Here is a 23,322-nt window from a genome sequence, read left to right on the forward strand (position 1 = left end):
AGACAAGGAAACGGTGTGTTAATCTTGGAGACGAGAGTTATATAAGGTACGTTTGCGTGATAGAAGCCATGACAACTATGCTGGGCCTACTATCCATCACCGGGAGATCTCTCGAGAGGCTTATTCCGGTCTTCTTCAACATCTATAACATCTACTACCCAGCAGATATGAGAAGTCAACGACTATGAACATGGTTGAAGATAGTATATATGTATATAAGAAACCCGCCCCGGCAACCCATCAAGTCAAAACCGCCCGAGCTAATAGAAATGCTTTTGTTATTCCGATTTCCTTCCGTGATTCCGTCCGTGAGACATTCACGTGTATAATAAGTCGAGCGTATATTATAGATGATGTTGCTCGAATGCCCAACACTATTTGAATATATATCTAAGGCTGCGGCATGTGCCTACATATCATTTCAGCGGGAGAATAAGAAACCTAACTCTATGATATGTGAAAGTAACGAAGCCATTTGTCTGATTAATCTTTTTTTTCTTTTATAATATATTTTTGAAATTCGTCCGGCCGTGTGTACAGCGCAACAAAAAGACGTCATGCATTACCAATCTAAATCAAGATAGATGTAAGTCTCGAAAGTGCTCCAGGGTTTTGCGTCGATTCCCGTGATGAAAAATAAATTCGCCCATTTCTTGGGAACCCACTCCCGTTTAATCTATTATTCAAAGTTTTCCGCAAAAAGCCGTAATAGACGAGTTAAGGTTCTACTCTGTGTATATCTTGCTGGCCCCTTTGCGTTACACGCTGCACATCATGCAGCGTTGGATGATTTCTTTACCTGCTGCAGCAGCCAAAAGGCTTTTTCGGCCCAACTACTGTATACAATCAGCATAAAAGTATCCTATAAGCCATATTATCTTCTTATAAGCGCAGCACCAGCCAGCCAGCATGTATACCGAGCCACAGCATGTACAGGCTACGTACAGACAGAAAGAAAGAGACTGGCTGGATGTGTGTAATGACGTCCATAAAGCACTGGATACATTTGCTGCTGGATATCCTCGGAGAGAGAGGCGGGCCGGAGCTATGGCGCGCCCATCCGCTCTACCGCTATACAAGATACTCTGGTGAGTTTTATTGAGCTGCTGCTGGTTCGGCTGGGCTAATAGTCGGGAAAACTCATGCGAGCCTTGTGTTTTCTTTTTTCTTTTTCTAAAGGAAACATTTCGTGTTCTTGTACAGCTTCTCTCTCCAAGGGATTGCCTAATTTTTTGATCAATGGCCGCAGGGATCATACGGTTTTCCCAGTGTAAGGCCAAGGCATGGGAAAGACCGGCAGATGTCGACGTAGTCACAGTCGGGGCTTCTTTTATTACACACTTCAGCTAGTGTGTGTGGTGGAAGTAATATGGAGAGCCTTGTATTTAATTTGCCGGCTTGCGTGGCCCGCGGATAATGATGCACAGCATTCCTTGTATATAGCTCCCGTATCTTGGTAGACGAAGCCATAACTTTACCGCCTTATTTCTTTTCCTTTTTATTTTAGCCGATCTCTTTTTTGAATTGAATGGACAACGAAACCAAAACCAAATGGAAAAAAGGAAAATTCACAGTTATGTTTAGAGAAATGTGGCTGTAAACATGCCATCAGTTATTTGAATAGAAACTATCAATTCGAATTAGCGCTAAAGTCGTAACAAAATTGGTTATTGTAATTTATTGTAATTTTATGAAATTGCTTTTTTTCTAACCCTCATTTTTTTGGACGTGTTATTCTTAGTCTGTCCTTTTGATTTAGTCGACTGTGATACAACACAAATTCGTCTCCTCTGCGGCGAGCTTATATATTTTCCAAGGGCTCCAATAAATTCTATACAGCAGGCGATATACAGAGTGTATCCAGCTATGAGTAATGCACGGGCGAAGGTTCTGAGCTCTTTTTTTTTCCTTCGCCCTCCATAAAAATACAGGCACTCGCGTATTTATTGGAAACTATTCAAAAGTCCCCTATAAAATAGAGGATTAAATCGCCATAAATAGTTATGTGGAGTCTGGCACGAAATAATGACATTTTAAATGGACTGAATAGTCGAAAGAAGAGCTTTGCCTGCTTTTATTTGATTGCCTAATATTTATTTTAATAAAATATTATACCCTTCTATTGTAATATAGAGGCTGAGGGATGTTTTATAATCCGAGGGACCACAGAAGAAGAAATATTCTTTTTTTTTTCGAAAGATGGCCGGTACATCAATACTCTCTAACCCCCCCTAGTGGATTGCTTGTCGTGCTCGAGAGAACTTTGAAGACTTGAGATAACAAGCGCGAAGAGCGCAAGCTTGCGGATAGCTTTATTACAAAATGCGGAGCAAATCCCCTTGTATGGCGATCGGTCCTGGGCAGCACTGCCCAGGCACTCAACGATTTTATGGAGCGCGCCTCTCTCGGTTATATACATTCCCGGGCGAAAATATCTATCGATAGAAAATAAATTTTTCGTCGCACTTTCACTTCATATAATATTATTATTATGTTGCTGCTGGGTCTCGGTCCACAAAATTGAATCGACAGGGGTGAAAGGAAAAATCTTGGCTTGTCAACATCCAACAGCAGCAGTATATACGCAGCAAGCAAACTGTTTTGCTCGCGAAAAAAACATCAGGGCAACTAGCCAAAAAATGGGAGAGCGCCGACTAATGAGTAGAGCAATCACGTATAGATGTGCGCAGAGAGAGAGATCTGGGACAGGGAAAGTGTAAACATGTTGGCTGTGTTATATTTATTTATTTAACGCTGGCATCAGACATTTTTATTTGTTAAAAAAATAATAAAAGAAATGATGAACGTGAATCATAAGTCATCATTTCCTCTCTATGCTCTTCTCCCTTAATGAATTTATTGTTATCTATTGCTCGCTAGCTACACGACTTGTAATTCATTTTGATTTATATTTGTCTGGGCCGCGTGTAGACAGACACACGGTTATTGCGTTCTCGTGAGACTATAGAAGCCGGGAGAGTCTTGGGAATGGATTGAACGCGGGATTATCAATTATTTCGATCGAAACAAATGGGCAGCAACATGAAAAAAGACACCGCCACCACGTCAACAACAGCAGGGACACACAATGAAACTGTGTGCAGATATACGCGGACCTTGGCGACGAAGTGAACAAATCTTTATAATCCATCTCGAGCCATTGGCTCCTCTTTTTTGGCGATTGCCTATAGCTGAGAAAATAGCAGCAGCAGTTTCGCAAATCTTCGCCCATGTCATATATATAGTGTATACGCCATGAATCTTTTCTCTGGGCTATTTTCATGTCGGTCGTCGTGGGTGTGTACTATATTCGTAAAAAAAATATTCAAATCCCTTCCGACTTTTATGGAGTCTCCGCGGACCCGACAGCAGATGGAAAACGAAACGAATAAAAACGCATTTTCAATTGACTCGATCGTAAATTATAAATAACGTAAAACGAGCTATTTATACATGTATGTAATAAAACGGAGACGATCTTTTTTTTTCTCTTTTGGCATGTTATTTTGTTTTGGCGCTACAAATTGAATTGTGTTGAAACGAAATTTGTGTTTTGTTTCCGTACAGTCGTCCGCAATTTTTTTTTTTTTTTTCCCCCGTAAATATAGGCGCATGTTTGTATACATTCTTGGATATAGTTTTCCATGTATTGACTGGCTTCTATAAATGTATTTATAGGAAAAGGAGGATGTTGGAAGATGGGGAGGAAAAAATTTGGCAGAAAAATACGAGAGATGAAAAAGGGGAATGAAAAATATATATGAAGTATTGAAACACATAAACCAATAAGTTTTGTTTTTCGAGAGAGAGAGATAAGTGGCACACTCACGACACACGGTGGTATATAGTGGAGAACATTATACAGGAGCGCGCGCCTGATTTTTTGAAAATACATATTTTTTAATAATTGATGAATTTTTTAAATTAAAACTAAAAAAGCAACGTCTTGGTATTTTCTTTTTTTAAATATTTTAGCGGATATGTTGTTAAATGGTTGTTCAAATTAATATCCTTGTAGTTGTAATTATAATTATATTTCAGTTGTTTGTTTTTCTTTTGGCTATTTTTCCTTCAATCTTATATTATTATAGCTCGTGGCAGGGGTGATATAGAGAGAGGTGCAGAACTGGGAAAAGAACAAATCATTTGGTGCTCTTATAATATAAGAAAAATGGAATGTCATGTGTGTTAAAAAGGAGGGCTTGGTGGGGTTTGGTGGGTATATAAAGTTGGGGAGGCCACACCGAAAAAAGAGAGAGAGAGAGAAAGAAAGAAAGAGTTGTTGATGGCGTTCACATTCATGAAGAAATAACAAAAGGGAAGCCATTCTCTTTTTTTTTCCGGTATTTGACCAATGCCGTGCCGAGTTTTCTCTTTCCGCGGATATACCGATTATTACAGTATACTATTACATTATATATATACGTAAAAGTCTAATAATAATGAAAAGAGTTTTCGCCACGGCTGGCCAAAAGACAAAAAAACTAACTTGGGGGAGAAAAGTAGTAGTAGAGTGGGCCCGCAAATATGTAATATATAAAGTTTGGAAGAACGGAGGGAAGATAAGAAGGAGGTGGTGGGGGGGTGGTCGATATTTTTTGGGTGGTTAACAACACGACTCTCAAAAGAGAGATACTTTGGAGACAGAATTCTTTTTGGTGGTGGTGAGGGGGGGGGGTAAGGATAAATGCAACTTTTTGCACTTTGTTGCAAAGAAAAACAGAACGAAATTTCCAATTTAAAAAAGTTCAATAATCATTAGGACATTGATCGAAAGAACCGGGTGAGCAATAGAGCCAACAATTCCGGATTAATCATCAATATTATTTGTTGTTCTTTTTCTTTTTGAAATGGAAGAGAGAGAGAGAAAAAAATATAACGAAAACAACGCATAAGCATATTATGGTAATTTTAGCTACAATGGTATAATAATAATAATATCATTCACGCAATTATGTAAATGTAAGGACGAGAGGTATCAAAATTGCCTATATAAGATCGAAAAAAGACATCATTACAATCAAAAAGATGAAGTGAATAATCCAACTGAAAAATTTGTCTTTCTGGAAAACAAACAAACAAACATTCAAAGTCGAAAAATCAAGGGTCATGTCACAAAATTATGGAGAATAAAATAAAACGACCGTCATCTGCTCGTCGTTTTTACACACACGAAAAACCGGAGGAAGCGAGGCGCATGACTTCTTCTTGAACAAAAATGAATCATCATCATCATCATCTAGCAAAAGTATCTATGCAGAGGTACAAGCATGAGTGAGGCAACACGCAACGAAAAGAAAAAACTTTTGGAAAATGTTTTTTTTTTTTTTGTTTTTTTTGTTTTTTGTTCTTTTTCTTGATTCTTTTTCTTTTTCCAGGTTGCTGTTTCACGTTGCTCGGCTTTTTGACGGTTTGTATGTAAAGTAGAGATTTTTTTTTAATTATAAGAAACACACAGACGCAAAGGAATTTGAAAAAATAAAAACCAAGGAGTAATTAGAAATGACGCTGTGTAGAAGAAGAAAAAAATAAGAAATTCAATTACAATTTGAAGAAAAAAAAGGTGAATATAATAATAATAATAAAACGGCGATAATATTTGCATTTAAACAAGCCTGTCTCTTTTATATTATTCCTTCCATTTTTGGTTCCTTCAATCATTGGCCTGTTATTTTTTATTTGTTATGCATATGCTGGAGTGAATCGACCGTACGTGACTGGATAACGATCGCCGGAGCTATTGAGAAACGGGCCGGGCGTCTCTATGGCGACGAGACCAGCAGCATATCATGTCGTCTTTTTTGCGGTTCTGGTTTTTCATGATGGAGAGGAAAAAAGAAATCAAACTAAACGCGATTTTTTGTTTTCGGGTGTGTGTAGGCACTTTTTTTTTCTTTCTTTCTTATATGTATTCGTGATCATCGCCATTGATTCCTTTTTTTTCCCCCATCCGTTTGAAATTCAAATAATGCGGGAGAATTTGAATTTTTAATTTCGGAAATAACCAAAGACATTTTCCAATGTACTTTTTTTTTCTTCCAAGAATCTAACATAGACTCTCAAAATTCTTTTCATTCCAAAGTGAATGAGGAATGATAAAGTTAACAACTTGGGGGGAATTTCACTGGTTCACTAAAAAAATTCCTTCTTCTTCCTGTTATTGCGATGAGTAAAAACAAAATAAAAATCCGTCAAAGTGCGGGGAATTAAAAAAACAAAAAAACAAACATCAATCGATAAAAGATCTATCCTGTGAACTTTTCATCTGTGTAGTTCTTTGTATCCATCTGTGAAGAGCTTAATTCCCTTTGACTATTCTTATATACGGTTCAGCGTCGCCGTTCTTATTCTCAATCATTTGAAGAAGGAGCTCATGATTATTGACAGAACAAACGAACTCGTCTTCATCTTCGTCCCATAAGAAATCAAGAAACGCTAATTCCTCAACTTCCGGACAGACTATTTGGATGTTGCCTCTCAACCGGATGTGGAACCCCAGAGAAAAATAATCACCAAAAAGAAAATAACTTGAAAAAGAAAAAAAACACGGGCTTATTTAAGTGCAAAATATCGCTCGATTAATTACGAAACCAACTATTAATTAATTAATTATTATTATTTTATGTAGTAATTGGATGAAGGGAGACTTTTTTTTGTTTAATAATAATATTTTTTCGGGAGGTTTGTTCTTTCAACTCGAGGAAGATGTTGTTTTTAACGGAAGTAGATGTCAGGAAGTATAGACGGAAGTTGTTGTAACGTCAAATAAGTCGAATTGCGTTTCGGTTATAAATTCGACGAATATATCTTACTCTTATCGTTTTCCAGGTTCTAAAAATTTGGCGTCGCTATTTCTCACGCGGGAGAGCGGGGTCTCAGACGTGCTGGACGAATTCGGGATTGAGGAAGGAGAATCCGAAGAACTCGTTCTGATCCAAGTTCATCATGAACAGCTTGTCGGTGGGCGTCAGGTCCAACTTCTCGGACGTGAATTGCTTGTCAAAGTTGCTGACGTCTTTGCGGTGTTTCTGCTCACGCCGGACCCAGACCGGGCATCAACACAGCACCAGCACAGCAGTAGCGGCGGCAGCCAACATGATCCCGGTGAGAGCGGACACGGACACGGGCCAAATAATCAAGATCGCAAAGCGCCAGCCAAGTCGAGTAGTCGCGAGAGAGAAAGTCAAACAGATGGATATAGTTCCAAGAGAGAGAGAAAGATAAACAGAGAACGAATTAGAACACGAGGTCCGCACAAATCAAAATCAATAAGTTAAATGGGCGTCAGCGCAAAGTAAATGGAGGGGAAATGAATAACTAAAACGGTTGGGTTGAATAAATCAAATTTTTATTCATTTTGTTATTCGAAATATAATTGTTGTGTATAGGTAGGTAAAAGGGGAAATGTTGTTTTTTTAGAGTGGGGCTAATAATGGAATATTTTTCGAAAAATCAACAAAACAAATCGAAAAAAAGGAAAGTGAATAACAAACATTTAGCAAAACCTTGAAACCGACACGCAGAAAAAAATTAGAGAAATCATTACAAATTACAAGCCAAAAAAGAAACGGAGAAAATATGGTGGTGTGTGTGTGTGGATTGCACATACTTATTCGACAGGCTGTAAAATGAAATCATAGCAGTTGCAGAGGGCAGCAGCAGCAAAATTGCGTCTGTAGAGTGCCTGTTTCTTTCCTTTTTTTATCACCAGGTGTGTAAATAATAAATTTATGGGAAAAAAAAATTACAAACAAAATGACGTGCAGCAAGCCAGCAGGGAATCCAAACACAACAAAACTGGTTAGAAAAATATTACACAGGCCAATAAACCCATAATTCTTTTTAATAGGAAATATAAATCAGGAGGGTGGAAAAAAATTAATAATAAAGGCTAATTGAAAAAATAAACAAAAAAAGGGGAAAATTATTATTAAGAATCACAAATTGGCACGATCGTACGTCATGGATTCGCACTGGTGTCATCAACGATATATAATAGGCTATAAAGACGACCGAGGGATTCCTACTACGACGTGGAAGGCACAGCAGCAGTCAACTATTTATAATATTATCTAATCATTTTTTTTTCTTTGAAATTATTGATTTTTTTTATGTGTAGTTTTTTTTAAACTGGGAAGACTACCGAGGAGGAAAAAATATTTTGTCCACCTCGATGGATAGAGAATTATTATCATCAAAAAAGAGAAAAAAAAATTTGTTTAGATAATCGCGGTACGCTTCGTGCAAGTCGCAATCAGCTAATCGAACCGTCAAAAAATTCGGTTGACGGTTCGATTTGCTTTTTTTTCTTTAGTTTACAACACAACATAAAAGTCGGTGATTTCTCCTGACATGGGGATTATAGTATCATCATCATCAATTTATTAGAGAGTCCTGTCAATTTTCTTGTCTTTTCTGTTTTTTTTTTTTTTTTTTAGCTTCTCAAAGAAAATCGTGTGGTGAAATGTCGTTCGGTTTGTCTTGGGTAGTAGCGGACGGATTCGGGTGGGGTTTGGGGGGGGTGGGGGAAATATTTTTTCGAGGGTGGAGTTAGTACAACTGGAATATTACGATGGCTGTTGTTCTCGTCTCTATTCATTTCTTGCTTTTGTCAAGACTGTAGGCCTTGATTGCGGCTTTGACTTCTTTCGTGATTGGGAGGGTCGAGGTGGATGTCGACGTCGGGTGTCGAGCCGAGCTAGTGCCCTGCTGGCGCAACGACGACGTGATTGAGAGTTGCTCAATGCTGAGGGGCGGGTCGACAATCGGCTCGTAGTGCGGGTTGACCCAATCAAATTCGGCGAATTCGGCCGGGTTCATGTGCTTCAGGATCATGATCGCGTTGCGGTCGGGTGGCGTCAGCTCGACTTTGGCCCGCGTGAAAATCGGATCGAAGTTCTCGGCCATCCGCGGATTTTTCTGTACGCGCAGCAGCCCATGCACATTAACAACAGCAACAACAACAACACAAAAGATAAAAAAAAAAAACTAAAGAAACATAAAACAAAAATGTACCGAAATGAAAAAAATAAATAACAAATCAATGACGATGAATTCCACGTAATCAGAGAACAAACGACGCTGGCGCTAGCGCTCGCCGCCGCCACCGCCGCAGCTATACCGGCGAACGATAATGATAACAGACAGCTGTGGCGCTGATTTCCGCCCCTGTCGCTCCTCTTTTTTATTTTATTTTTTTGTTCGTTCTCTTAGGCGTTCACGCGCGCTCGCTCTCTCAATCAAAGTGACGTTGATGACGAAGGATATGCCCCGAGAATTAAAAGGAAACCGTCTGCGACCGACCTGATATCGTCGCCTTATATACACACACCGCTATATATAATCGAGCTGCGTGCAGAGCCGCCGCCGCCTGTCAAACATTTTTATTTTTCTTCGCTCCCGCAAAATAAAAAACGGGAAAGAGCGGCGAGATTTTCTGATGGAGATTCATAGTCTTCTTCTTCTCCCCCCCCCCCCCCCCCCCGAGGGCTGTCACTTACTAATAATGTGGAACTGTTTTGTGCGCTAGTTAATTAGCCGCTTGAACCACTAATCACGCCGCCACGCAAGTGCGGGCCAATGAAGCAAAAATGGGGAGAAGCTGAACTGGCTGCTGCAGAGTATTTTGGTGCTATTAGATCTTGACATCGGCTCCTGACGATGTGGTGGGAGGTGACAGGAAATGAACTCTGGAGGAAGGATGTCAGTTGGAACTGCAAAAGAGGGTGGGGGGAGGTGGGGGAGAAGATGACTGGGAAACTCTGGGGAGAAGGTCCCAATCCAATTCGAACCAATCCAATCGGAAAAAAATAAAAAAGTCGTTCTCTTCTTTTTTTTCTTCTTTGTTTCCTTGACGTCAGACGGAGGGGAATATGAACACCGAGACGTACGACAACGGCCGTCTTTTTTTTTTTTACGTATGAGCGATAATAAAACAGATTTGTCAAAATCAATGGATTTGAAAATTCGCGCGCAAAACAAACCAAATTTAATGATTTAAAAAAATATAAAAAAGAGGGAGAGAGAAACGAGCAAAATACCATTCGACTGTCAGTTGTTTTTTTTGTGAGCATGCTCTAAAACTACTCGCTACGATGCCATTCATTCGATAAAATCAAAACTGTGGAATATTATGCCGGGATTTAAAAAAAGGAAAAATTCGTTTTGGTCTGAAAAGTAAACTGAATAAAAGATGATGATGCCGGAACCAGCATTTTTTTTTGTGTCGGTTGTTATATAACAGATATATGTATCCGCCAAATAATAATTGCGCTTTGGTGTGAATGAAACGATACGTGATGCGTGTAACATCCGAGTTAAAAGAAAAACGATCGAAGCCAAAAGAAAAGAAGATAAAAGAAAATATCAAAAGGAAATGCTTGAAAACATTTCGACGTACGATTTTGGGCTTGAAGGGCGGCTGGACTTCCCTCGACTCGATCTTGAGCCAATCGATCCGCCGGAAGAACGGGTGAGTGCGGACGTCTTCTTCGCCTTTGGCAGTGCAACCCAGCCGCTTGACTGGCTGCTTGGTCAGGAGCTAGACGAACGAATCGGAATAAACGGATCAGAATAAAAACAAAAAAGAACATTTTTCAATTCGCATTCCCCATCTCATGCGGAATCAATTGTCAAATGAAAAAGTGAACTGACTCCTTTGCAGATTTCCTTGGCCTCCTTGGACAGGGCTTTCGGGTAGGAAACATTCTGATCCGTGATGGCGGCAAAAAGTTCCTCTTCATCCTCGCCGTCGAACGGCGGCTGGCCGACCAGCATCTCGTAGAGAAGGACGCCATAGGCCCACCAGTCGACACTCTTTCCGTACGGCTGGTACAGGATGATCTGTGTAAAGACAAGGAGAGAGAGAGACGGAAATAAATCACAAAAAAGAAAGATGGCCGACACGGTATTATTATTAGCGAGAGAGAGAGAGAGGAAGGAAGGACTAATCCAGCCAACAGACACAAAAGCTTGCACCGTATCTGCTTGCCTTTCGATCCTGTTGGGGGAAACGGAACAATAAAAAGAATAAAAAACCCGGGACGCGCTAGGTTGTGTGTGTCGACTGAGAGGAGAGATAAGAGAGTGCTGCGGGTGATTATAGACAAAAGCTGGGGCGTTCAATACAAGTGGAGAGAGAGAGAGATCCAAGATTGACAGAGAGAAATCCGATTGCCGGTTACGGCGGGCAAAGACGGAAATGACCGACAAGAGGGAAGCTAAATTTACGCACAAAGAACAACCACCCCACCCCAGTTTCTGGCGTGTGTGTGTGTCGTCCATCGATCGATCTAACGACAAGACAGTCAGCAGAAATGATAGTTCTATTTCTTCTCTCTCTCTCTCTTCCGTTTTCCAAGAAATCTACAAGATGTTGTTTTATTTGGGTTCCCCTAGCTCCGTTTCCAACAAGTAAAAACTGGCGGTACATCAACTCGGGCCATTAATCCGCGGCCTTTTATAACCCCAGTCTCACTTGCACCAGCTGCTGTCGCATGTACATCCAGCCAGACGAGACTGTTGTGTGTTGTTGCTCTTTTTCTTTTATCCACGCCCCGAAAACTGATTACAAGCGCCAGTAGTACGACCAACTTTTTTGTTCTTGGATTTGTTGTCGCTTCGCTAGAGAGAGTAGAGAGTAGAGCGTTCTAATTAGAACACATAAATCCCTCCCCGATCTATGTAGCCTGAGGGAAGCGGGGTGGGGGGGAGTTAAGTTCTGTATATATAGTACCAACCTCGGGAGCGATGTAGTCGGGAGTACCGCAAAATGTTTTGGTCACTTTCTCGCCGTTGATTCCTTCCTTGCACATGCCGAAATCGGCGATCTTGATGTGTCCGTCCTGGTCGAGCAGGATGTTGTCCAATTTCAAATCGCGGTAAATGATCCCGCGGCTGTGCAGGAAAAAAAGACCCACGGCAATTTCGGCTGCGTAGAATCTGGATAAAAAAGAAGAAAATGATGTTCATCATTATTGGTTGGCGTCGGTAGGTCCGTAGGTGTTATGCAAATCGTAAAAAAATAATAAGGGGAAGAACGCATGTAGTTTAATAAGGTGGTGGTGGTGGTGGGGGAGATGATAGAGACATACACGGCGACTGGCTCCTTGAACTTGCCGCATTGCTGTATCTGGAACATGAGGTCGCCACCGTTGACGTACTCCATGACAAAGTAGAGCCGGTCCATCGTCTGGAAGCAGGAATGCAGCTGGACGAGGAATGGCGGCTTGCTGGCCAACGCCAGGACGTGTTTCTCCACCAGAGTGCATTCGACGTCATCGTCCTGGATAATGATATCCTTCTTGAGGATTTTGATGGCGTAGAGCTCGTCAGTTCCTTTGCGCTCGGCCAGCATCACCTAGAAAAATGAAACAAAACCAAAGAGGATTGCCTTCGTTATAGAGTCTAGCCCGGCACAACTTTGTGTGTCCGGATGAGCGGGCGGAATTGAAATGGCTGGATCGATCGATGGATGATAGTCTCACCTTGCCGAAACTGCCTTTGCCGAGGACCATGAGGAAATTGAAATCAGTGGCACGGATGATGTCCTTGCGGCTCATGTTGTGCGGAATTTCAGTGTCGAATCGCGACGGCTCCTTGGGCTTGGCAATGCTGATGACGGAGGCCTTTTGGCGGATCTGCTTGCGGAACACTTCCGTGTCGATGCCGTCGGTGACGGGCACATTGTAGAACTCGCCTTCCTCCTCAGAGAGCAACTTGAACCAGCCCTCCACCGGCGATTTGATGATCTCCGAGATGCCAAACGACAGCGAGCCCATAAAATCGTTGCCAGAAAGCCGATCCCAATCCCAAACTTCCACCAGAATGCGCCTGTCCTTGTCTTCCGCTTTCAATTCACTTTAAAAATAAAAATAAGAAAATAAAAAAACAGATTTGAGCGTTTGCAAGGATCGTTTGCAGACTGGAATCTTTTGGGTTTCGTTTTTTTACAATGTCAGCGTTTCATTCCATTCGGGATTGAGCGACGCCTTGATGGTTTTCGTCTTCATTTTGACGTTGTCCTTGTCCGTGGTGGGGATGAGTCGAGCTTTGACGAAGGGATCTGACAGACCGTTGGGATCCATGGGCATCAAATTCTTGCCCTGGCACACTGCCAACGATATAAATACATCAGAATTTCGTCATAGAAGAAAAAAAGAAGAAGATAAGAAAAAAAGTATCAAATCATTTGATCCATCGCTAATGGAACATTACGGAAGAAAAAAAAAAACCCTGACTGGATAGGCCTTTGGATGAGTGACGTTTAGGGATTCCGGAAATGTCTAAAAGCCGACAAAAGAATTGAATTCACTTGCGCAATCCAATTAGAGCCAACAGACGGAAATCTCCATGAACTCGATAAACTTTTGTTAGGAAAAAGAGAACCCAGCCAGGATCGATCGATACTTTTTAACAAGGTTACATTTATATCCATCCGCCTCCTCCCCCCCAAAAAAGAAGATCTCTTCTACATATGCGGAATTTATACGCCAGGCAAACTTTTGCATGGCCAACAGATAGTACAGTAGACTATACATTATGTATGTATATGTCTCGACACAAAAGGATAGTTGATACACACGGGCCGAAACAGCTGGCACAGTTGCAAACTTTTCTAACGTTCAAATATAAAAACCCAAATAAATAAAATAAAATGTATTCCCCAAGAGGGGGTTAGTAGTAGTAGTATATAGAGTTAGTTTCCGCTCTGCTTGCAACTAGTTGCCCGGGCCACCTTAATTGGGTAAGGAGCGCGGCTGTTGTATTCCCATGTCAAAGCCGGGTTGCCCCCCCCCCCTTCCCCGCTCCTGGCGGATCGATCCAGCATACATAGCCTCCGGCACGCGAAACTCTTTACTTTTCATCAAAATGGGAAAGAGAGAGATAGAGAAAAAGGAAATGGTGGGTGGGAGCGAGAAAACATTTGTTGTGTGCGTCTTACCTTCTAGGAGCAGCTTGTCGCGCGTGCACGAGATCTTGATCTCAATCCGCCCGCGTCTCTCCGTGTGGTCGCATCCGCACAAATGGGGGACGCTCTCGGTGCAGCGCTTGTGCACGTTCATATCACACGCTGGACAGACCAATTAATCAATCAGAAATCTCACATTATTTTTCGTTTCAACTTTGAAATAATTTTAGGGTTTATATTTTTGAAAGAAAATCCCGAATTCCGGAATTTTTATTCCGCCGGAAGAGTTCCGGCGATCGATGTGCAGGTTTTTTTTTTTCGACGCAAATTCAAATGGATGGAGACTCTCTTTTTATGTATATCTCCGCTTTTTATGTTATTTGGTGTGTGGGTGTGGGGGGTGCGGACGTCGGTGTTGTTGTTTCTTACCGTCACATTTCATTCCCTGATGGATGACACCGTAGAGGAGCGAGCCGCAATGGTCGCAGAAGGTCGGGCTGCTGTACGTGTACGGCTTGAATTTATGTGTCGTCCGGGAATCCTACGCACAGGAATAATAAAAAAACAAACATGTGAAATGAAATGGGCGTATTTGTGATGGGCATAGATAGACAACTACTAGAATTTATTCAAATTTCTTATTATTATATAACGACACTTGTTGGGAATTTAAGTATTCCACTGGAAAATTTTTCGTTTTATTTGCCGTGCGCCACAGAGACCGTGTCGTCCGTCTTTTTCTTAAAGACGACAGCACGTGCCCGGCAGGAAGAAAGAATAACAAAGAGGCAAAAGCCATAACAAACAGAAAAGGAGACGAGAGTCTATTTCTTCCTTCCTGTGTCCGGCTCTCTCTCTTCAACTGCTGCTGCCCGCCAGCAGTCGCAGTACACAAGCGCACAGCTTAAGGCTCATCATCATTTTCCTACGACGACGACGACGTTTTCTCATTCCTCCGCGTAGTACATTTTCGGTGGAGTATCTCATCTTCACGGTACTCATCATCATCAAGGAGAAGAAGAAGAAGAAGGGAGACTGTAACTCGTTCGTTCGTAAGGAGCCGGACGCTTATTTCAGATATAGACCCCCCCACTCTTTATCTTTATCTTTTCTTTTCGTCGTTATAAAAGCCCAGCTGCGTCCAGGTCCCGGTTTCTTTTTGGTTTTTTTTACTTGTTTACGACCTGTCCATCTCTCCACGGTCACGCTCCACTAAATTGGATGTGTATAACTCGAGCAGCAGCAGTCTCAGTCTGGTTATGTACACACGAGACAACGTGCTGAAGAGCGCAAGGATATGACGCAATAAGCCAACAGCAGAGAGAGAAAAGACTTCGTTTTGATGATTAGCGCATTTAATGCGAGTGGACATGGGGGTTCCTTTTCATCATGTTAATTGGCTACTTTTGATTTCATCCGAGATGATAATAAAATGAAATGAAATAAAATAAAATAATAAAACGGGTCGGGAATCTTTTCGGGCGTCAGCTGTTGAATTCGTGGAACGGTTTCAATCAACTATTCCCCACGCAAGCGTCAAATTTATATTTCAAAAAGTTAAAAGCCCTCCCCCTATTTCCTATTTATACACGAGCAGCTTCTCCTTCTTCTCTATACGCTCCATGACATTTCCACAGCCTTTTTCTTACTCCCCTGGTGGGTAGCGGCAAAAGAAAAGTTTGTTGAGCCGTTGCGGAATCGTTTGAGCGAACGAACGAACGAACGGTGTAGTATAAATATCAAATGCCAGAGATTCGAGACGATGCGTCGTTTGACGCAATAAGCTTCCCCCTTCTTTTTTCTCCCTTGCGTTATATTACCCCCCGTCAATTCGCTTACGTATATCATGGTTTTTCTTCTTTTCTTTTTTGAATGGAAAATTTTGTTTTTTATATTTGTTTCTTTATTTCCTTTCCTATTTTTTTCTTTTTAAATAAAATACAATATAACGGCAATAAAGACTTTCGCTGGCTTTTCAGTTATTGCCCGACTGGCGGCGTGACTTGAATATTACACATAGAAATATGGGCCGTTTTTTTTTTCTTATTTCAAAAGATAAATTTATTTTCTCGAATTTTTTCTCTCGAATCAACCGCGGCCTTTTTTATTTTTGAAAAACAATTTTTTTCAATGGCGGGAAAACCGCAAACCGAGCTAGAGAAAACAGTTGCAAATATAATAAAAAAGAGAGATATGAAAAACGGGAATAATATATGTTTCAAGGCAACATGTTGATACTAAAAATATCATCAACCAGCGATTATTGCGTTGTAAGACATCAAACATTTGACCACATATCGAGATCGCCGCGCGCGTTCCCAATCGATCGAGGCCGAAAATGGCGTAATCGACAGACGAATTTTTTTTATTAGTGGTCAAACCATCATCACAGATATGATCAATAGAAGGACAAAAGCAAACGGGGCTTTACCGCAAGAGATATATATATATAATATGGATCAAGTCCTCGACATACAAATTCCCTTCTCTCTCTTATCTGTTATCCATCGTCCTGGCAATGGGATTAAACAGCTCTAATTGAATAGCCACCACGTATACATACACAGCTATAGACTGTTACTTATTTTCTTCTCCCCCTCCCCGCTTATTAGACATGCCGATATGTTGCCGAGTGAAACACAAAGAGAAATCTATTATCGCAAATCTCCAGCAAAGGATATATATACAGAGTAATAATAATGGACTTTGGTTTGGAGGGGGTTGCCTTAGTAATGAACTAGATACATCACATCCCCTCCACCATTGGCGTTTTCATTAAGAGGAAACTTTGGATGGATCGGAATGCGAATGGCGACCCATCGCTTTGATTATAATAGAAAGTCCAAGGGAGACTGCAATATATTTGGCTGACCATTCCATCGATCGACGTGTAGGTTTTTAATAACCCATAATAGATAGATCCAGGGACACATTAATACAAGCCTTAAGAAGTTATTTTGATCAAATTGCGTTTGCACACAGAAACACACACAAAGAGCTGGCGAGATGATTCGTGAAAGTAGGTTGTGGCTGTTTTGTTATAGAGTTGTTGTTGTTTGGTAGAGCTCGTGAGAATTGGACAAGCCTTTCGAAATAACCAACAAAAAAAGGCAAGGGGCCAACAACAACAACAACAACTACAGCGCTGCTGCTACTACTATGTATGTATATGTACATGCATACGTGCCCGACGCTAGCCATTAGATCGGTGGGAACTTTCTAAAATATCTAAATTGGAACGGCGAGAAAATGGGCAGCGATCGCCGGCAATGTGTTTTTAAAAGCGCTCAACCTTGAAATGAATTAGTAACAAACAATGGGCCCAACAACAACGGGGACATGGGAGAGAGCAATCAGTACATATTGTTACACAAACTGCCAATAAACCAAAAAAAGAGAAGGCCCTCGGCCGAAAAAGAATTTGTAAATTCAATTATGAAATTTGTTTCACATCGATTGCGGGTGGGGGGGAAACAAGTTTTTTTCACGCTAGACGGGAGGCAAAATGGCCAAACATCAAAAGGCTTTTCCCAACTCAATTTCATCGGGAATTCCCTCAATTTTTATTTGATGGTCAAAATTAAAAACACCTGGGGCTAAATGCCAAATAATTCCTCCAAGGTACATAAAATCTGGCCGACATAATAAAATAAATTGAAGATGATGCTGTAACAGATTGTCGGGTATTGATCGGTCGTATTTTTTTGTCGTCTCTTTGATTTCTTTTGTTAAACGTTTTGACAATGCCTGACATTTTCCCAAGAAGCCAATTGATGTCGGGAAGGTGGGCAGAGACAAGAGTGATACATTGCGCAGGTGCTACTGGGCCAATCTTTTGATAGATGTATCGCTGAAAGCTTTTCATATCTAAAGGGCCTTTCCTCCTTCACACCGAAACTCACGAAAGAAAAAAACCAAGTACGAAAGTGACTTTGATGGATCATGGCGAAATTAGGACAGATTTTCCAGAGGAAGAAAAAATATAAGAAAAATAAATTTGTTTCGTTTTCTTTTTTGGCCGTTTGACGTCACGAAATTCTTCTTTTCAAAATAATAATTTAATAATAAATATATACGGATCCCTTGGAGAATTTCGCCAGATGAATAACCGTAACTCAGAAAAAAGTAAATAGCGGTGGTGGGTCTGCCCAGCAGGTGTCTATCGGCACGTGGCGTCATTCAAAGCCCAGCAGATGTTCGTGACGCTCCGTTCGATTTGGGGAGGGAATGCCTAGTTGATTATTGCCAATTACCCAAAGAGCCCGTGTCAATCAAACGGGTTTTCAAGCATCAGAACCCGTCGTCGGAATTTTTTGATTTTTTTGACTCGGCCCGTCAAATCTCATTACATTCAAGGATCATTGGGCATTGTCCTCGGCATTCCCTTTTCTCTCTCAGACTCTGGACGGCATTGACGTAAAGGAAACCTCCAATGGCTCCGGTTGGAAATTTGAATCTCTCAAGTTGTTGAGAGCTACCAAAGTAACCCGATTCGACTGGCGGTCGTCTCAACCGACACCTTTTGGGGCAGATCCCGTCACCTTTCGGGTTATGTGTGTGCAGGGGGGGATACAATAACAAGGTGGGCGGCAGCTTCTCTTTCGGGCCCGCTGCATCTTTGATAATATAATAACGCCATCCAGCCAGCCATATAAGACCAACCGCGTAAAGAACTATAAGATGAAGGCGCATCAATCCCTCCAGGTTTTTATGGAAGATGATGCGGTCCTTGCACAAAGCATCAAACATAAATCTTTTATTTTTCTATTCCACCAACGCTCGCCCAGTTGTCTGCTGTCCCAACTACCGGACTAAGGCCGGAAATATATCTACGCCGAGACGGCCAGCCTAGTATGTATGCAACACTGGCCGTCTCCAAGAGAAATAAAAAAATAAAAAACTTTCATGGCGAAAAAATAAAAAAAGGAACCACGACCCGTCGTCCGTGATGTTGAAGGCGACCTTTAACGTGACGGCTGATGTCCCAATTGTGTGTGTCTATATACGTTATAATACACGCTGCGTGAGTGACATTTGTCCACAAACAACGAAATAAGTCTCGATTACAAACGACATGCTGCCGTGTTCGTGACACACGTGTAAGGCCAACAACTATTCCCGTTGTTGTTTTTTGGACTTGCTTTCCACGATTCGGCATTGAATGATTCTATGGCAAATATAGAATAGGAAGGGAATAGGAATAGGAAATGACAAATTGGACAATGTCCATTTTTTGGTTATTTTTCGGCCGAAAGTTTGATACGATTGGCGCAAGCGCGTGGATGCGCTGCCTCACTAACGAAATTCGATTCGTATATACCAAAGCTCATTTCGAGGGCTGATGGGGCTCAAAGGGGGGCCTCTCTCTCTCTCCCGGACACAAGGCAAAAGCAATTATCCGCAACGGCGTCCATCCCTCGGCCAGTTCAGGACTTTAGCATCAGAATAAAAAGAGGGTCTTTTGTTTGTTTTAGAAAAGGGAAGAGCTTTTGCATCCAGCAGCGCTAGTCAGGCAGAAGAATAACCAATTGAAGGCCAATGATTGAAAGTAATAAAAATGTGACGAGCTGCGAGTGGCAAGAGTCAAACGAATCGCCGCACGAATACAAAATGAAAAGGAGAGACAGAGAAAAGGCCAATCGCTCAACAAGCGCAGCAAGAGAGCAGCCATTTTTGACAAGTCCCTTGCCCGGGATCAATAGATTTTCATGCAGGACATTATTACAGCCAATGAAAAAAAAAGGCTTCCCAAAAAAAAAATATTAATAAAAGTAAAATTTCAAAAGAAAAAGTTTGAATTACAAACATAGTCAAGCGGAATGATTTTCAATTTGAAAAGAAAAAGAAGTGATAAACTTTCGCAAATAAACCCGTGAGATTTTTACATTTTACTTTTCCCTCCGGATTATTAATATTGACGTAATATTGTTTTCAAACTTTCCAGTAAATTACAGAAAATTAATTTAAAAAAAAAAGGATAGACTAGTCAATTAAAACCAGTCGACTGGGGGTTTCACGGGTTTTCATATCGGTGCGAAATTGAGGATTCGCATGTCGACTTGGTAAAAATTGCGCGAAATATTTAATTTTGGCGCTACCGCACAATTGATGGCGACACAAAAGGAAGAAAGAAAAGAAAAAAAGATGTGCCATATTGCGAGCCTACTATATATATATATATATATTCCGCCCCTCAGATTCTTGCGGCCGTCAATTTTTTTGATATATAAAAAGGCCACGGGGGGTTGTGCTGTTAGCCGCCGCGCGGGCGTCGTCGTCGTCGTAATCAACGCGCTGTTTACAAATATCGACCGCTTGGCTCTTGGTTCGTTCCACAAGAAGGAGGAGGAGGTTCTGGTGTACAAGCCTTTCTTCCTTCCTTCCTTTGTTCGACAGCTTTTCCTGCTTCCGTTCCGATTCCCCCCCCCCCACTAGAAATCTTCTTGTTTGACGGCCTTCCAACCCAACCAAAAAGAGAAAGAAAAGCGAAAGAATATGTTGGGCTTACCTCGCATTCGACGCCTTTCTCGACGCCCGGGCAGGTAAATGAGACGTACTCGTGGCATCGTTTGTGAACGACGAAACTGCAAACTAGATGGTAGAGAAAAAAATAAATAAATAAAAATCAGAAAATATTCCAGCGATTTTTAAAATTAGTTGGACAATGTTTGAAAAAGGAAAATTTCATTTCATCAAATGCCAGCTGAAAGTATTCACTCCGGGTCGATACCTTTGATTTGCCAGTCAGGGGGGCGCTGCGTACAATCAAAGTATTGGCTCAAGGGATACACAGACAGTCCGTGTGTGTGTGTGTATACGCAAAGGTATATATACGGAAGAAGAAAAGGAAGGAGAGGCCATTTTTAGACGAACGAGATTGTGCTCGAATGCACACACACACACACAGCAGACACGACACAAGGTGGTCTGTGCGTGTGTACCGCCTCTATCTCGGTACGACAAGCAGAGAGAAAAGAGTTGCCGTGCGGAAGACATGCCCGGGAGAAGATCCAATCTAAACAAATCCCTCCCCCCATCTTAGAAGAAGAAGAGGAGCTAAAGGAATGCCTCCTGATACATCCGAATAATTGGGAGCAATACAATAGTACAGTTGAATTCGTCAAAAAGCCAGAGAGAGCTACGAATTTGGGCCATTTCCTTTTGGCGCTTTTTTTAAATTTTGATTTACGACGACAGGGGAGAATTTTCTCTAAGTGATTGAAACTCTTAAAAGGCCATTTCGTTCGTTATTAGCCAATGGCAGTTATCCTTAGCTCTATGCGATGGACAGCCTTTTTTCTTCTTTCCCCCCTTTGAAGATGCAAGCAGAGCTTTATCGATTTCCGACGGGCAAATGTTGTTTTTCTTTATTTTCTGTCGAATCAAACGAGTAAAATGCAGCCGTACATAAAAGGGGAAGTCTACCAGGAAGTCAAGAATTCCACTTGGGTCTTCCTCCCGCATTTCTAATATATTCGTCCCGATGCACGACCGCATATTGACACACACATATCGCCCAAACAGTTTGCGGGCTTCCCGAGCTTCTACCGCCCCCATCAGCAGCAGCAGCACGTGGATGTCTATATATTTAAATAAAATGAAGTAGTCAAAAAGTGGCCAACTTACTGTGACATTGATAGCCTTGCTTGCCGAATCCCCTGCAAAATAAAATAATAAAATAAGATGAAAAATAGATTTTTAATGGATCAGAGATATCGTGACGATAAGAGACAATGGTAAAATACACACACACACACAAAAGCTATTTGGAGTTTGATGTCTAAAGTGCGTCTCGTTGGTTTTGGGTTTTGTCTTTGATAAGAGACAACAACAAAAAAAAAAGGAAAGTTGCGTGACCAGTTTTCGGGAGGAGGACGCCCCCAAGCGTCGTAAAAATAAAAAAAACCATTTTTATTATTTTTCGAAAAATATAAAATCATCTCTCTTTCTTAATATTATTTGCATCACAAGTCGAATAATGTGCAACCCCCCCCCCTTAGGGTGCTGCTCACGTCACAGTTCACATTTTCTTTTTCCGGCGTGACTAACAGGATTGGCAGAGTGTTGACAGATGAAAAAAAAGAAACAAAATTTTTTAGTTTTTCTTGTTTTCCAAATCCTCTTCCAACTTCCAATATGCCATTCGAGAGACCACCTTTGACTCTGTGCACCACTTTTACGTTATCTCTTTCCATCACTGTCGGATAACGGAATGTTCTGTGACCCCCTCACGAACGAAACAAACAAAAAATCAATGGCGCCGGGAATGTCCAAAAAAGAAAATTTTTAACAGGGTGATATTTCATTTTCCTTCTCGTTTGTGAAACATTCCTTGAGGACAGGTGTTGTATGCCCCTCCCACTCACACGAAACAAAATAACACCTTTCGTTCTTCTTTTTATTTTTTGGTGGGAAAAAAAAAAACTTTTGTTTCTCCCGTTGGCACACGAAAGAAAATACGTGAGCTGCTGCGCCAGCCTCCGAAATATAAACAAAGAACACAACTGGCCGTTTTTTATTTTTTTTCGACTTTTCTTCTTAACTTGTTCATCTTCGTGTCGGAAGAGATAAACAATGTCGGTAGTAGTACGGGACAAGACCCCTGGCAAAAAACTTGGACGTGGTGGGGGGAAAACTGAACTGACCAGATAAAATCTTTGCAGTGACTGCAGAATGTCGGCTGCTTGAAGAAGCGCGGAATGAACTTGTGGTCCTTGACGATGTAAATGTTCTTTTTCTTGAGAGCTCCTTTACGTCCGCGCTGTTTCATGCCAAAAACCGTGTTCAAATCGCCCGTGCCCGGGCCTTCCGTCGAGTCGGAATTGTGATTGCCATGGCCACTACCACCGCCGTTCGTTTCTTTTTCGTCCGCCATCTTTGACTGACACACGCACACTGCCGTTCGACTCGACTCGAACACACACTGAGAGCAACTGTCCCGCACTGTCCGCCGCTCCCTCCTAGACTAAGGCTCTCTCATTGCCTTTTGGCGCTTCAGGCGGTCTTAGCACCTAGTTCTTTAGTTGACCGCTAGGTGGCCGCGATGCAGACGTCACCTCAGCCAGCCAGCAGCCAGCTCAACATTAGGTAATTCCTTTTTTCTTGTAGACTCCCGACAAAAATGACTGCACGACGTTTCAATTTTCGACGGTGAGCTTTATCGATCTCGGCGCCACCTGTTTCAGAAGATCAGTCTAATAATAATAATAAAGCTCGTAAGATATCGGGGAGTCTAACAGTCGTCGTGTCTTCGGTGGCAGATCATCTGGCGAGAATAATGATTTCCATGACACGTCACGTGGATCGTTATCAGTCCCATCGTTTGATTTCTTCACTTTTTGTTTTGTTTTGTCGTTGTCGTACTTCCGAGAAATTGATTCACTTGTTAAAAATCCACGTCGTCCCTGTCTCAC

At 41.5% G+C, this 23,322-nt stretch overlaps 1 protein-coding gene across 2 annotated transcripts; it reads right to left on the reverse strand.

Moving 5' to 3' along the window:
* Positions 1-3,630: 3,630 nt before the first annotated feature.
* Positions 3,631-22,871, reverse strand: LOC124206048 (protein kinase C, brain isozyme-like). 2 transcript variants are annotated; one of them, XM_046603662.1, is made up of 12 exons: positions 22,555-22,867; positions 21,536-21,567; positions 20,418-20,500; positions 14,339-14,450; positions 13,943-14,071; positions 12,952-13,111; positions 12,486-12,858; positions 12,093-12,358; positions 11,739-11,940; positions 10,654-10,842; positions 10,400-10,540; positions 3,631-7,028 (listed from the first exon to the last, which is right to left on the reverse strand). In XM_046603662.1, the coding sequence occupies exons 1-12, from the start codon at positions 22,782-22,784 to the stop codon at positions 6,876-6,878; spliced, it is 2,070 nt and encodes a 689-aa protein (XP_046459618.1). In that variant the 5' UTR covers positions 22,785-22,867; the 3' UTR covers positions 3,631-6,875. The 2 variants fall into 2 exon arrangements, with proteins under 2 accessions (XP_046459618.1, XP_046459617.1); XM_046603661.1 differs by lacking the exon at positions 3,631-7,028 and adding an exon at positions 7,327-8,919 and having other exon boundaries at positions 22,555-22,871.
* Positions 22,872-23,322: the final 451 nt, after the last annotated feature.

This window comes from Daphnia pulex, chromosome 10 (genome assembly GCF_021134715.1).
Source record: "Daphnia pulex isolate KAP4 chromosome 10, ASM2113471v1".
Taxonomy (NCBI): Eukaryota; Metazoa; Arthropoda; class Branchiopoda; order Diplostraca; family Daphniidae; genus Daphnia; species Daphnia pulex.

Excerpts from the sequence above, each read along its gene's own strand:
- LOC124206048 (XM_046603661.1), bottom strand. The coding sequence starts at position 22,784 with ATGGCGGACGAAAAAGAAACGAACGGCGGTGGTAGTGGCCATGGCAAT. Across the intron at positions 21,568-22,554 it reads CACTGCAAAGATTTTATCTG|GGGATTCGGCAAGCAAGGCT; the intron begins GTCAGTTCAGTT and ends TTTATTTTGCAG. Across the intron at positions 8,920-10,399 it reads CGCCCTTCAAGCCCAAAATC|AAAAATCCGCGGATGGCCGA; the intron begins GTACGTCGAAAT and ends CTGCGCGTACAG.